General features: G+C 44.5%; 1 protein-coding gene across 15 annotated transcripts in view; it reads left to right on the top strand.

The window, feature by feature from the left end:
• Positions 1-15,064, top strand: part of LOC139408979 (receptor-type tyrosine-protein phosphatase S-like) — a 216,867-nt gene that overhangs the window by 120,596 nt on the left and 81,207 nt on the right. For all 15 annotated transcript variants that reach the window (XM_071153536.1, XM_071153535.1, XM_071153534.1 and 12 more), the window contains 4 exons: positions 7,632-7,901; positions 8,062-8,643; positions 8,809-8,945; positions 9,146-9,290. In XM_071153536.1, coding sequence (XP_071009637.1) covers positions 7,632-7,901; positions 8,062-8,643; positions 8,809-8,945; positions 9,146-9,290 — 1,134 coding nt within the window. The remainder of the gene's footprint in view (positions 1-7,631; positions 7,902-8,061; positions 8,644-8,808; positions 8,946-9,145; positions 9,291-15,064) is intronic.

The raw sequence follows: 15,064 nt of genomic DNA, 5'->3' as shown, positions 1-15,064 counted from the left end.
ATGATGGGAGAATGTAACTACGCTTGCATGCCTGAACAGAATTCCTTTGGGCATTTTCTTTTCTTTCTGCATTCTTTCCTGTGTTTTTTTTGTCAATTTGTTTCTCTACTTCTTCTGTTTACCCACCCACTGTTTACCTAATTGAGACCTTAGTTGGCTTCTTCTTTTAGTTAGTCCTTTTGTATAGTGGTGTTAGTGTCGTGTTTGTCCCTTAGTTTTGTTCTGTTTTTTTTAACTTTCCTTTCCTTAAAATGTATGTGTTATTCGTGGTTCTTTTGTTTGTGGTTGTTAGTTTTTTACCTCAGTAAAGCTGCTGCTTCTTGAGTCCCTACACAAATTTTAATGCTAGATCAAATAATATGTGTGTATACAGCCAGTGTTCCTGTCATCGTGTTTAAAGTAATCCATTATGAATACATCAATCCTGATTGGTCTAGATTGGGTTGAGTGGAGATTTAGCATTTTACAGTATCAAGAAGATCAATATCAGTATAATGGCTCCTGCACGGGTGCAGGGGTATTTTTTATTTTCCAATGGCGGCAATCAGACACGATTGGTCCGTTGGCTGACTGTCGATGTCCTTCAGCAGTCGGCAGACTCAATCAAACTCCGCTTTGTTATTAATTCAGTTGCCTTTTCGACACTGCATGTCTGGATTGATTTTCGGGCGGGTAACGAAGGTTCTCAAACTGGACAAAAACAAATACGGAGCGTTTTTTGTTGTTGTTGATGCGTTTGCTTTAAACCCCGGTCTAATGGTGAGGAGAAGGGCCCCAAATGAATTGCAGACCAATGCGAGCACCATTCGTTCACTGCTTCTAAATTGAGTGTCTTGAATCTAGCGTTCCATCAGCTTTCGAAGGAGTTTTCAGCATAATGTGTTACTGTTGGTGTATGCTAGTTTTGGAGCAGCAGATATTGATTTGAATCAGAGCCAGATCTGTATTAAATCTCATGTCACCCACTGCAGTAAACTTGCACGGCTCCAGAGCGCTTGTGAATACATTACATAGATTTTGGGCAAAAGCCGGATTGTTGGGCGACAGAATTACATGAGGTTCAACAAGTTTGTCCTATCAGGCAGAAATCAATCATTCACGCAGAAAAGATCGCAGACTTGCTCACGACTTCCCGTATCTAACTCCTCTGAGAGCTATGATAATTTCTCTCTCTTTTATTTCTCTCTCTTTATGGATCTCCTGAGGATTAGGTCCAAGAATATGAGCTCTGTATATTGGTAAAAGTGGCCCTGCTCTGGGTCTGCGAAAGCATGTCCAGAGCCGTGTTGCGTTCCAACTGCGACAAAATAGTGTAGAGCTGCACTCTCCCCTGTGGCGCGAGTGCCCATGTGGTCCGAGCATGTAGGCTGCCTAAGAGAGACACAGGTTCACCCCTTTGCCTGTACCCTCGCCAACGCAAAAGCGGAAGAATAAATAATGAAACACATCGCCCCCTGCCGTGTCTCCATGGACTTGGTTATTGGCTTTAGTTCTTAGTTTTGTAGTTGTATTCGCCCGTGGACCTGGTCCTGTACTATCTTTATGGCACACTGTAACATATCCTAACCCCAATATGAGCAGTGGAGCCACCAAGTTGCAGTTGAGGGTTAATGACATCTCACAATAGTCGACCCACACACTGCTCTGCTGCTGCTCTCGACATGTGTGGTCTCTTTTGTGTCTCCTTGCCCGTCTCGCTTTAGACTCAACTAAGCCAATGCCCCCTTTGAAATCCTCCGTCTTAACGCCGTTCAGCGAGACAGTTCATTAGGCAAATGTACATAATCATCTCTTTTGAGCCCTCACTCGTCGCCGACACAAATGAGGGGGTTTGTCGGCTCCCACTGTACCTTGCACCAATTAATGATAAAAAAGACACTCTATTAGCAAATGTACCAATTGAAGCCTTGCATACCGCAGACTTGATATCCTCCCATTATTGTCCTCCCACAATAGAGTCCTTAAAACATGACATGATCCCAACGAAGGAAACTTAACAAGTGAGCCCAGGAGACTTGGGCAACGATTACATTTCGGCAGATTTTTTTTGCAGACCTATATTGATATCTATATATATATATATATATATATATATATATTATCGTAGTAGGTCTGTAATTAGTGTCTGGAGAAATATAATAAAGACTTTATCCTCATTGTCATTGATGCAGGAAGACTGTGCTGTGATGAATGCATGTGAATGTTTGCACCCCTACTATGATGCCTGCCTTGTTTTGAATGCGCTTGCATGTCCTGCTGTGCATTTGTGTGTAACTGTTGGGAAAGAAAGCTAGATTACACCTTATTTTCTCGCTGGCCAAAGTGGAAGCCAGCCATTGCTAAGTAGATGTTTGTTTGAAGGAGTCCTGGAGATGACAGGCCCCCTCAAAACCGCACATATCTGTATCCTTGGAGCCCTGTATGAATTAAGAAATGCATCTTTTTTGGGGGTCACAAAACAGGGATCCATTTACTCTCAATCTGGACCAAATGTTTATACATTTTCCAATCTGACTAATTCACCACAAAGCTGAGACATATCTGCAGTATCGTTTGGCTGCTTGTCTACCTGTAAGACGATGGAAAAACAAGGCACTATACAATCTTCTGAGCCTACTGTTTGCTATTATCAGATATCCAGCCAGGATTTCTGTCAGTATTCCTTATGTGATAATATCCATTTTGATGAGCCACCCATAGAGACTATTTAGCATTGCCACAGCCAAGGTGTGTTAATATGGGCGGCCCCTGTGGTTTCTATGTAAATGTGCTCGGCCTCACTCCACGAGTGTAACCAAAGGATCTCCATATCATGCCTGTGTCCTCAGGCACCAAGAGGGTGTAATCTCAGCTTCAAGGTGACACTAAAGGCTGCACATTATTTTGGCTTACCCCTTCATTTTGGGGCAGGACAGACTGCCTCACCAAAATGGCCGATAATGTCCGCCTTCTTCTGACCTCTGTTTTGGCACTGAACTCCTTCCACGTACCGCCCACTTGGAATTACCGCAGTACTCTGGCGTTCTCTCTTGATTGCTTCTCCACCATCGTCCACTGTATGACCTTTGAGTTGTCTTTCTCTCCACATTGGGGCTTTAAATAGGATTAAATACTTGTTACTGAGTCAAAATGAGTGGTCTATTATTCTCTCCATTCTATATCGGCCGGTTGGGCTCCTGGTCTTTGTGAATGAGGAGACGTGTCAATGCAATTGGGATTCTTTTTAAGCTGGGTTTGCGTTTCTAAAGGGTAGCATCGCAAAGAAAGAGCAGCACTCACCACATCTTGTCTGCTCGGCCGATCTCACAGAGCCAGGTGCAATGATAAATACATGTACTCCACTCTATCCCTTAATTATCTCGTATACAGTACTATATCAAGGTAATGGTAGTGGGTGAGGCATTGGCTAGAGATACAAATGTCGACCAGTAACGGCATACTGGGGGCCCAGCTCCCAATTCCTCTGCCACGGTCACCCTACCCATCTCAAGATGAATAGGATTTAACGAAGCTGCGTTTATTGTCAACTAATGATGCTCTGTTTAAACAGATATTCTGGAGACATTACGAGGGTAGAATTCATCAGAATTCATCAGAGGCTACATAAATGCATAGGGTTAGAGGTTAGATGACTGCTCCTTTGACGCATGCTTGAAATAATTTAATGGAGGTTGGTATACCCTTTTTTCCAAGGGGGAGATTTATATTACAGAAAACAGTAGGGCCTTCGAAGTGCAGGTAGCCAAAGGTGAAGGGTTAGATCTTTTTCCTCTGTTAAAGCCTCATTCACTCAACCACCAACGCTCCCGGTCCATTGGCTGACCCTCGCCCCAAGGGAGAGAACAGCACCGTCAAAACCAATACTTCTCTTATTCGAATGTCCATACAATTCATCCTGATTGGACTTCCCTTAAAATGAGACTTCTTTGATATTCAAGTGTTTGGAATTTGATTTATGTAAGTCAAATATAAAAGTGTCCGTAAGTCCTCTATTTGCCTTGACCCCCCCCCCCCCCCCCCCCCCCCCCAAAACACAAGTTCCAAAACATCCAATGGTCTTGATACAGAGCCTTGAGGAACACACATGCATACTGTGATATTGTGTATGCTATTAAGACTGGTTTTGTGGATTTTAAGTTGGATTTCCTTTCTTTGATTTTGTGTGTATGTGTCCCCACACCATGCTAGATTGGGAATGGCATGCTTGGATGGGCTTGGTTGACATGGTTGGACTGTACTGGTTCTCTTGTGTCGGACCTGGTGGATGGAAGGATGCCTGACTGTTGTCTGTTACTCATGCCATAGTCACAACCATGCATGTCCGTGTGAGGAATGGGTTGCCCTTTCACCTTTGTTCTTCAATAAGCACTTTTTGGGGAGGGATTAGAATAAGGCTATGGCCTTTTTGGTTGAATGCTTTACTCTAGGTGCGCTACAAAACGGCTGCCATAAGAGTGACATCATACCTACCATAACAGGACAGGACAGGGATCATGACAAAAATGCTAAGAGATATGACCTTGTTCTGACATGCCTGATTGTTGTAACATCTGAAAGATGTTGAAACTACACTCTCTCCTGCCTGTTAACAAAGTTATACTCGTTGATATAAATGGAGGGTTGATTCAGTCATGACCTGTTATGAAATAAATTATGTCATGCCACCGTTTTACTAGCATTGTGATTGTCACTTCCTGTTGAATATGATGCCTACGTTCTTTTCGTTTTTTGGAAATAGGAGCCAATTTTGGATATAATTGTGTTTATCTCAAATGTGTCTAAAAAGTTCAAAGGTGTTATGGTTTATTTGGTGTCTTTTTGACATGATGCAATTTGAGTTACCATTTTACTAAAAGTAAACACAAATGTATTTTACATAATGTTATCTTAAAAGGAAACGTGTAGGTACCACAAGCTAACTTTATCGGAATAGAGCCTCAAGGTTGGATTGTGACATTCTGAGGTAGTAACTGGAACAAATGACATTGTCAGTGAATTAGAGGTATTTTGTAAGGTACTCCAGGAGAGCAGTGGTGTGGGTGTATAAGATAATATGATTATCGGCCAATGGGGACCATAGATGGTCACCATTCATCTTCAACTCAATCAGAACAAGTCATGTGAATAAATGCTTTATTAGTCATTTTACACATACAGTCAAAGGCGATACGCCTCCATGATTCTGTGACCAATCAATTTTGGTTGTATTCTGTAGTTCAGATTCTAGTTAAAAAAAAGTAGTAGAGATGAACATTTCTTGGATGTCTCTTTGTGCACAAGCTTGGTTTATGTATAATAGATCCCAGCCCAGAGTTACTTTATTGATATGCACACTCGATAGTGTACACAAACGGGTAAATCATTTTAGAAGGAGTGTGCTGTAAGCTGATTGGTGCTCTCCCTCGTGGAAAAACAACCAAGGCTATCCAATATTACTATCGAATGAATCCCATTTGGATCGACACGGTGTGTTTGAAATGCCATTTTTCCTCTATGTCCCATCTTCCCCCCCTAACCTTAGTGCACCCCTGGTTTTGTTGGCAACAAGCTGGGGGATGGGGGGGGGGCAGTTGAATCTCTGATTTGAAGCCCCAGTGTGTGAGACCTTGAACCCACTTTGAGCAATGTTTTTTATTTACTTTGGCCAGAATCAGTCTCCTTACTCTATCCCACTTCCGCCCCTCTCCCCTCCTACCTTCCTCTACCCTCTCCCCTCCCTCTGCGTACAGTACATCCTTGTGCCCATCAGTGTCTTGTCTGTCTGTCCCTTCAGTCTGCTGCCTTGCTGCTTGGGTCTGTTCCGTTCTGCCTCGTGTCCCGTCTCCTTGTCCTCTCTGTCTGTCTGTCTGTCTTGTCTGTCTCAAAGTCTGAGTCTCACCCCTTACATATTCACATCATTTTTTTTTTTACGTCTCTCTCTCTCTCGACCTGAGTCCCAAAGCCTCATACACAGTGTGTCTGTCACGCACACAAATAGGCACATGCACACACATAGCATTACATCACACATATCGCAAACATCGCACGCATGTAGATATACTATGCATGCTCACATAAACCCAAACTATTACCCAACTCAACCCTCTCCCCTCTCTCAATCCCATGATCAACGTCCTCTGACCATTCAACCCACAGCCAATTCTCTCCCATCCTAGACGTCCATTGTACTGTACCTTTCTCCAGCTCTTCCTCTACCTTCTGTCGGTTTGTTTCTCGACTTCTTTTACTATCTGTGATAGTTCCGCTCTAGCTACAACTACTACAGCTATCTCTTTATGTCCTCTTATAAACACACTACCTGTTCTTCTCTATACTTATTTTGTGTTACTTCTGCCAGGACTGCGATGTGACAATGTGCCAACTGTCACATTAGGTCACATTGGCAAAAAAAAAAAAAAAAAAAAAAAAAAAAAAAAGGAGCTTACACAGCATTGAAGTGGGTTTCCCCCCCTCCCTCCTCCCACCCCTCCCTTCTCTCTTTTTGTCTCTCTCTCTCTGTCTCTATTCCTTGCGCGCGCTTTATCCTATATCTGATATTTCTCTTTTCCTCTCCAATCGTCTTTGTCTGGGCATGCTAGCGAACCTTAAGTTATATTCCTCGATGCATTTTATCTCAATTTTATATCTGGTTTTGTTACTTATCATTTAATCCTTGGTTTACCTCAGTCTATTATGCATGCTGTCTGTGGGACTGATAGTTGCATCTATCAATGGAACCGTGTCAGATCTTAAAAAGGCTTTGTCCAGTGGATCTACCCTAAAACACAAAAATCTGATTAAAGTTTCTCATCATTAGCCATAGCTAGCAGGTACCATTAGGACTAAGAGCACGAGCCTGTTTACCAATCAGGCGCATGAGGCCCCAACTCAAACTATAATAACTCTATCCACAGAATAAATACAATGGGAGAAATGTCTTAGGGAAGATCTCAATTGCATACTCCTCGCATCCTCTCTCCTCTTTCCTTGTCTCCTTCTCAAAACCCATTGGAGGAGAAGGTCAGCGTGGAGAGAGCTCTGGCTTTCTCATCCTATGGGTTTTGAGAGGGAGACAAGGAGAGAGGACGAGAGGAGTAAGCAATTGAGATCTTCCTTTATTCTTCCTTTGTCGTGGGAGGGCCTATAATGGCCAACTTCCTGGTTTGCTGTGAGTGGCTGTGAGGACAGGAAGTTCCTGTTTACTGTATAGCATCGATCATACAGTACTCCCTCAAATATTATACTCTGTCTTCATGGGTGTTAACTCCACGTTGTAGATGCATATTCTGTCAGTAGTTCAGTTTTCAAAGATGAGAAACTCATAATAGATTTTTGTGTCTTTAATTGTGCCGTGATGGGTCAAATTTTGGTAAATGGAACCTTGTTGCTATGAATCGTTGCTTTAATGTCAATCTATATTGTTGTTGAAGCAGTTCTTGTTAGTTTAGTATTTTTATGTTAATTTGGAAAGTATGTCCTAGAAAAACGTACTAGATTTAGTTGATTTAGTTGTCATGCACCGTGTTGATCTCTGTTGATGTAACGGATGCCGTTGAAAGGTTCAATTTTCATCGGCCGGTCTTGTTACCTCTTTTTCTCTCTCTTTTTGACTCCCTCCCTCCACCTCTTCCCTCCCTCCTTCCCACTCCCAGTCCGGCGCGTGCCCCCTCGCTTCTCCATCCCGCCCACCAGTCACGAGATCATGCCAGGTGGCAGTGTGAACATCACCTGCGTGGCGGTAGGGTCGCCCATGCCCTATGTCAAATGGATGCTCAACTCAGAGGACCTGACGCCGGAGGACGAGATGCCGGTGGGCCGGAACGTTCTGGAACTCAACAGCGTGCGAGAGTCGGCCAACTACACATGTGTGGCCATGAGCAGTCTGGGCATCATCGAGGCGGTCGCGCAGATCACAGTCAAGTGTAAGAGGGGGCACAGGGATTCATCTAGGCTACTACTACTAGTGCTATGGTCGGGAAAAACCAGCATGGAGATGTGTTATGAGGTGTCATCTTTATGATAATTCTATGTTTGCATCTAAAAGTCCCTCTTCACCCCTCCCTCCCCACCTGACCCCCACAGCCCTGCCCAAGCCCCCAGGCATCCCCATGGTGACCGAGACCACGGCCACCAGCGTCACCATCACCTGGGACTCGGGCAACCCGGACCCTGTGTCCTATTACATCATCCAGTACCGCGCCAAGTCTCCTGACAGCAAGTTTGAGACCATGGACGGCATCACCACCACGCGATACAGCATCGGAGGCCTTTACCCCAACACAGAGTATGAGATCCGCGTTTCGGCCTTCAACACGATCGGCCAGGGCCCCCCCAGTGAGCCGGTGGAGACCCGTACTGGGGAACAAGCCCCGGCCAGTCCGCCCCGCAACATCCAGGCCCGGATCATCTCCCAGAACACCATGATGGTCCGCTGGGACGAGCCTGAGGAACCCAACGGGCAGATCAAAGGGTACCGGGTGTACTACACCATGGACCCGTCCCAGCCCATGAGCCTATGGCAGATCCATAATGTCCAGGATAGCATCATCACCACCATCCAGAGCCTGGTGGCGTCTGAGACCTACACCATCCGTGTCCTGGCCTTTACATCGGTGGGCGATGGGCCCTTCTCTGACCCCATCCACGTCAAAGTGCTGCAAGGAGGTTAGGGTTCTGGGTTCAACCTTTCCTATCAACATGTCTGTGTGCTCTCACTAGGGATGAATGCATACCACAAGTGATCCATTATGATCCTGTACTGTAGAAAGGAAAGAAGGTTCACTGCAATGATCACTGTCACTAATTTAAATGTATCTTTGACTATCTTAGTCCCCGGACAGCCAACAAAGTTCCAAGTTGGCGCGGTGTCCGACACAAGCATCGAGTTGACCTGGGAACCTGCCTTTGAGAAGGAGGGAATCATCAACTTTGAGCTTCGGTACAAAGAGGGCAGTTTTGGCAGCCAGGTAAGATATTATTGTCCATTGTTTAAAGCTGTGGGAAGATTGTTAACCAAGCTTTTGCCTTTAAGTACTCTTGAACACTCTATCTGAGGAAAGGTGGTCAAACAAGGTTAAAAAAGGAACAAACAAAAGGTACAGTAAACTGAAGTGATATTTAATTTCCGTCAAAAGTTTGCCTCACTCCCTCTGTTCTCCACCAACAGGTGACCAAAACCTTTGTCCCCACTGCCTCATACGTCGTTGAGGGTCTGCGAGCAAACACAGAGTACTACTTCTCTCTGGCTGCCATTTCCAACAAAGGCATTGGAGCCTTCACCAACGAAATATCCCAGAAAACCTTGCAAGCCAGTATGTAGCCCTTTTGCTCTCTTTTCCATGTACTCTGTGTGGGGTGTGGGCGGGTGGTAGGATTCTGTGATGCAGCGGTTAACAATGTGTGTCTTCTGGGGACCTTTAATCATGCAGATATTTTGTGAGGACATGAACTCTCTTCCTGGCTCCAGGCTAGAACCATGGAATTAAAGGAAGCGTATCTGTTATTGCCTTGATATTGAAGTTCTCATCACCTTTGAACTGTGAATGTGTTTTATTAGGCCATACTCAGGGTTCAAAGCTGATTCAGTTTTGCAATGTCTTTCTTGATTCAATACTATGCAGGTCATCTTTTGAAAACATGTGATTTAATGCTTTGTGAATGACCAATGATGTTTTCTCCCAAAGACTTCAACGTGACAACAATATCTTTATGTTTGCCTCATGAACATGACATACACTCTGTGCGATATGCTGTTCTTCTGGAGGATAGGGTTGTGTTCGGTAATGCAAAAGGTTGTGAGTACTGTATTCACAGTCGTTTATGGCTTTTAACCACTTTTTACCTTTTGATTTGATTATTTTCTAACCTGGGTTTAAACTGTATGTCATGGTGCTAACTATGATGCAGTTTATCCTACATTGTCAAACAAACCGGTCAATGTGGACAGACAACGTTTTGCAGTTGCTTTGGTTTTGCAGTTGGTTTTCCTTTGTCAACAGCAAGTGCACTTTAACCCATGTGACTGAGACATAGAAAATGTCTAACTCCCCAATAACTGCCATGGCTTTCTGCTGAACCGTCAGTAGACAGGGGAGATGGTGGGTGTAGACGGGTGGGTGTAGGAATCTGAAGACAGGCAGCAAAACCATCCAATCACAAGCCTTTACTGTTCCTCAGCAGCCCTACCTTGCAAATGAATTCCAGCCGGTCAACTCAGGAGTGGCCTGTACATTTTGTTCCCCAGATGCCAGGAACACATCTAAATAATTGAAACACTGCTTGCTAAAAATAGTCCCAAACAAGTGACATCATGGTACCCAGTAGGTGCAGAAGATGGAATACAAATATTCAATGCTGGTTGAGGAATGTGGAGCTGTTAGGATATTACATGTACAATCTCCTGTAAGTCTCCAGACTTCCTTAGGGGTTACATACTGTATTCAAAGATTTAGATATGAGTTATGTGTTGAGGTTTAAGGCTTTATCTCCAAAGAACTCAGACAATGTATCTGGATTTGCTTACATTGTGGATGGATCAGGGCAGCCTTTGTGCAATTTGGACATTTCTGCAGGGTAGTAAGTTAATATAGATAAATTGTACAGATCAATGAGCATTGCTCAAATATGTGGATTCCCTAGCCTAGATCAAATGAGTGTATTAATCATACAGCATCCATGTATCCATAGCCCACACAATTCCATTATCATTTCAGTAATGTACATGGATGTTTAATTTGAGAATATGTTGGAGCTGTTTTGTCCTCTTTCCGATTCCTAAGGGGTTTACAATGAAGAACTTTGACTGGGGTTGGCCATCGGAAAGCCATGGTAGTGGGAGGAGACCTCCTTTAACACATTTTCTGTTTTTACCAGTGCAACTTGTTAGCCGTGCCCCTTGTTGGGGGTATAGGGCTTTGGGAGAACCACTTCACATTTATGTTGGTTGTGGTTTGGATAGCTATGCAGACAGTGCTGCTGAATCACTTATAGGGCACCAGTTGCATGCAATACTCCCTCCTATCCCCTGGGGGTGCTGTTGAGATTCTGTAACTGCATCCTTGATCAACGGCTACACCAGGCATGACCCTACCTATATATGCACAGTCAACTCCATCTCTGTCTCTGTGTCTTCAAGTATGTGTGTTGGTATTTCCGCCTGTATATGTATGTATGTCACAGGTGGCTGGTGGCACCTTAATTGTGGAGGACAGGCTCATTGTAATGGCTGGAACAGAATAAATGGAATGGTATCGAACACACCAAACACATGGTTTCCATGTGTTTGATACCATTCCATTCACACCATTCCAGCAATTCCATTCTCTCTCTCCCTCCTTCTCTCTTTCTCTCTCTCTCTCTGTCTCTGTCTCTCCTTCCATTGCTGTCTCTGTCACGTTACCCTTGTCTGAAATGGAAACAAAATCTCTCCTTGGAATGGCTTGACATCACCTTGCTTACTTTGTTTCCTTCCTCCTGTTTTGTTGAGTCAATTTAATAACTTTTTAGTTAGATTTTACTTTTTTTTTAAGCACACATTACATCAGGAAGCAGCTTGCCACATTTTTGCTGGCGAATGGGTTCTAATGTGAAGTCAACTGCAGCCACCACACCAGCTACAACATACACCACTTAGTGATAACATTTCCAAACCTTATTCGTTTAATTAGAGTAAGTATCTCCTGGGGTCTATTTCAGCTCCCTGCTTGTGCTGAGGGTCTCCTTTTTCAACCCATTGAGCTCTGTCCTTAGAGTCCAGGGACATCAGTCACTTCTCTTAGTCAATGGCTGCTCGTGTACAGCCAGTCACCCCTTCCGAAGTAGGTGTCAGAAAAAGCCAGTGGCTTCACATCAAAGAGGTCAGAAAGGTTACGAACTCAGACAGTTAAAACAAAACTGTGTTTCACACCACAACACAAAAACATCAAAACAAAACATGATCTTGTGGATGCCTTTGAGGTAAGTGTTTGTTTGGCACAGGTGGTCCAGTCTGCCGTAGCCCATAGCAACGACCCCCCCCCCCCCCCCCCCATTTACCCCTGCCACTTAGCCACTCAACTTAGAAGTCTATTTCCATTATACTTGTCCCAAAATAAGAGTCACAAATAGGTTAGGAGACTCCATATGTGAAATGGTTAAATATTAATACAACATGTCTGTGGTTTGGCTACTCATACATTTTGGGAATAGAGAGTATATGTCTCTTCCAGACAGCTCAGTCTGAGTTGATAAAGGTCCTTGTGACATGTTTAGCTCAGGGCAAGTATCTTCAGTGCAGTGAAGAGTGGAGTTAGTTGAAACTCCCTGCCTCGTGGCAAAAACCTCAGCAAAAGTGAGTGTACTATTAGAGTGCGACGTGTAGCACAAAAACAAACACTCCCAGTGCCCCCCCCCCCCCCCCCCCCCACACACACCCTAAAGTGCTGGCTTTCTAGAAAACAAATGTATTTTACTTTGGCAGTAAAAGAGCGGAGAAGTACATCAAGTAAAGTAAAGAGTATGCTGTGTCCATCGCAAAAAGCAAAGCCAATCATCACATAGTTCCACCCTTAAAACAAACCAAGGGATTCTGGGAGACTGCTTTGAGACACATGACCGCCCCGCCCTAGACTGCTGGCCCTCATACATATCTCCATCCTCCTCCCCCTTCTAAGAATCCAATTACCTTAGTGCGGCACTGCCAGACACTGTCATTATAAACACACACCTCATTGGAGTAGCATGAGATTGCTCGCTATACATAAGCCACACACACACACACACACACACACACACACACACACACACACACACACACACATTTGCAGGCTACAGTATAATGAGGAAAAGAGGAAACCTTGTTTACCAGCGGCTTGCCTGGGCCTGCTACTCACACACTCAGATGTGTTTAAACACGAATGACATGTTAGGGAAAGACCATTAGGACGGGAGACACAAAATAAAATACTACCCAAGAACATTTAAGATTTATTTTAGATTTGAGCCGGCAAAATACCCTTGCGTTACCCGGCAGACTGGACCTCTTTTCCAACCAAGTGAAGTGAAAGACAAAAGGCAATCTTCTCCTTGTTTCCTTTCTGTCGATCTTCTCTGGTACAGTACAAATGTCCTCAGAGTGTGGAGTTTGTCTTCAGTCAGTGTGGCGTGACCAGGGGCCATTGTCATGGGGGCTGCTCTGCCACTAAGGACCAGTGAAAACCCACAGCCAAGGAGTTCTTGCCCGACTCCTCACCTACACCCAACTTCAAGAAGTCACTTATTTGATCTCAGATCTGCAATATCTGGCTCCAAGAAGATCAATTAAAGTGTATCCGAGTCCAATTATTTTGGGCTAGGAAATAAAGAAATGTATGTGGCACCATTGAGTTAAATGTTCCTACACTGGTCCTGTGGGCAGCAATGGCCCCCATTCAGACGCAAGGCCCCTTGGGATACGCTGTCCCAGTCAGACGAGGTTGAGATACCTATGAGACAACCGTTCAGACGCGGCCGCGGAGGGTCCACACACCGGGACCGGGAGCTTCCCCTATCTCCCTCAACGTTACCCGGCCGAGAGGAACGGTAATGGGGGCAGGCAGGACCCCGGGGTGGGTGTTACGTGATTTTTGCAGAGGGGAGAGTAAAGGGCCCTAGGATGTCAGATAAGAATCCCATTTCATAGCGTCTGAATTAGTTTCACGCTTTGCCGATGAGCTATAGGGAGACCTCTGGATTGTCAGGCTTTGTTACACATTTAGATTATACCTTGAAGCTGCCAGCACCCAGTGGAGTGTTATCGCTCAAATTAAAATGGCTGATTCTAAATCCCTGTATTTAGCCAAACAAGCAGTTTAGCCCACCACTTACTGTAATTGCTGAAGGTTTTTAGATTTATTGGAATATTTGTACGAAAGCGGCCATTTGGCATGGAGTCGGATTAATTCCGTAATGATGACAAATACCTCTCTGACATTCGACATTGACGGTGAAAATGAAAACACAACGCACGCATCTTGTACTTACACTCCTGACTGAATGTGAATTTGATTTGTGACTAGCCGCAGACGAATAACTTGTGGACCAGCTTGTGTTGCGAGCAGGGCTATTGAAGGAGGTACATGTTTGCAGTCATTTATAAAGCCTCTACCAGCACTAGAAAACAACCCAGAACACATCTCCCTCTAAGCTTCCGTTCACATCATAACAGACTTAGAATATGGTTACGATATCTCCACAGACATGACTAATGATACTGTATGTCAAATCATATGGCATTCATACAGGCTTTCAAAAGATGCTTCAAAATACCTACTGAAAGTGAATCATTACCAGAGTTCCATCTTTTGTTGCTGTCATAGTTCTAGCGTCCATAATCTCCACCACTGGGCTTTGTGGGAGCCGAGGCTTACCCCATGGCTCTGCCCCTTGCCTGTCTTAAGTTTATCTGGTGTGAGGGGTCTGCGTGGCGCCATAGCTCAAACCCTGACAGATTCCACAGTTTCTCTCTTCACATGATTGAGCACCGAGCGATCATTCTTGACACTGAGAGTGTGCAAAATACAATCTATTGTGGGGAAGAATGGAGAGAGAAGAAGCTGAAAGGCTCAAATCCGTTAAAACCGTAAGTAAATAAGCACATTGGACACAGAAAAGGTTCTAAATTGTAGCTGTTCCAGAACAGTCCGTTCTTATAGCTTTTGACTGAGGCTGTCCACTGATTGTAAATACCTCCTGTCTTCTCCGGCTGCACTGTTAGCAAGAGTGGCAGTGCGGTTGGTACCGCAGCAGTAACCTTAATGAATGCAGCAGCACAAGTCATCCGTCTCGGTGCCGGTGCTGCCTGTGTTCTTTTTTTTATTTTTCATTATTGTTTAAGAGTTAGCGGCAGGCTACTCCCCGTCGGTAAAAGTGGGGAAGCTATGAAATGGGATTCTCTGAGCAAACGGTTAAGATAAAAAAGGAACTGTGTCCTTTCCCCCAAGGTCAAATGCAGACACCCAGAATCCAGTGGGTGTAGGTTTTCCCCCAACTGCTCCCATCCCTCAGTCTTGTGGACCCTCCCTCCGGCCCAAGTTATACAAGAGTATAATGCAGTCCTGACTACAGCACA

The sequence above is a fragment of the Oncorhynchus clarkii genome, chromosome 5 (assembly GCF_045791955.1).
Source record: "Oncorhynchus clarkii lewisi isolate Uvic-CL-2024 chromosome 5, UVic_Ocla_1.0, whole genome shotgun sequence".
Classification (NCBI taxonomy): Eukaryota; Metazoa; Chordata; class Actinopteri; order Salmoniformes; family Salmonidae; genus Oncorhynchus; species Oncorhynchus clarkii.
This window is presented reverse-complemented; position numbering and strand designations above follow the sequence as displayed.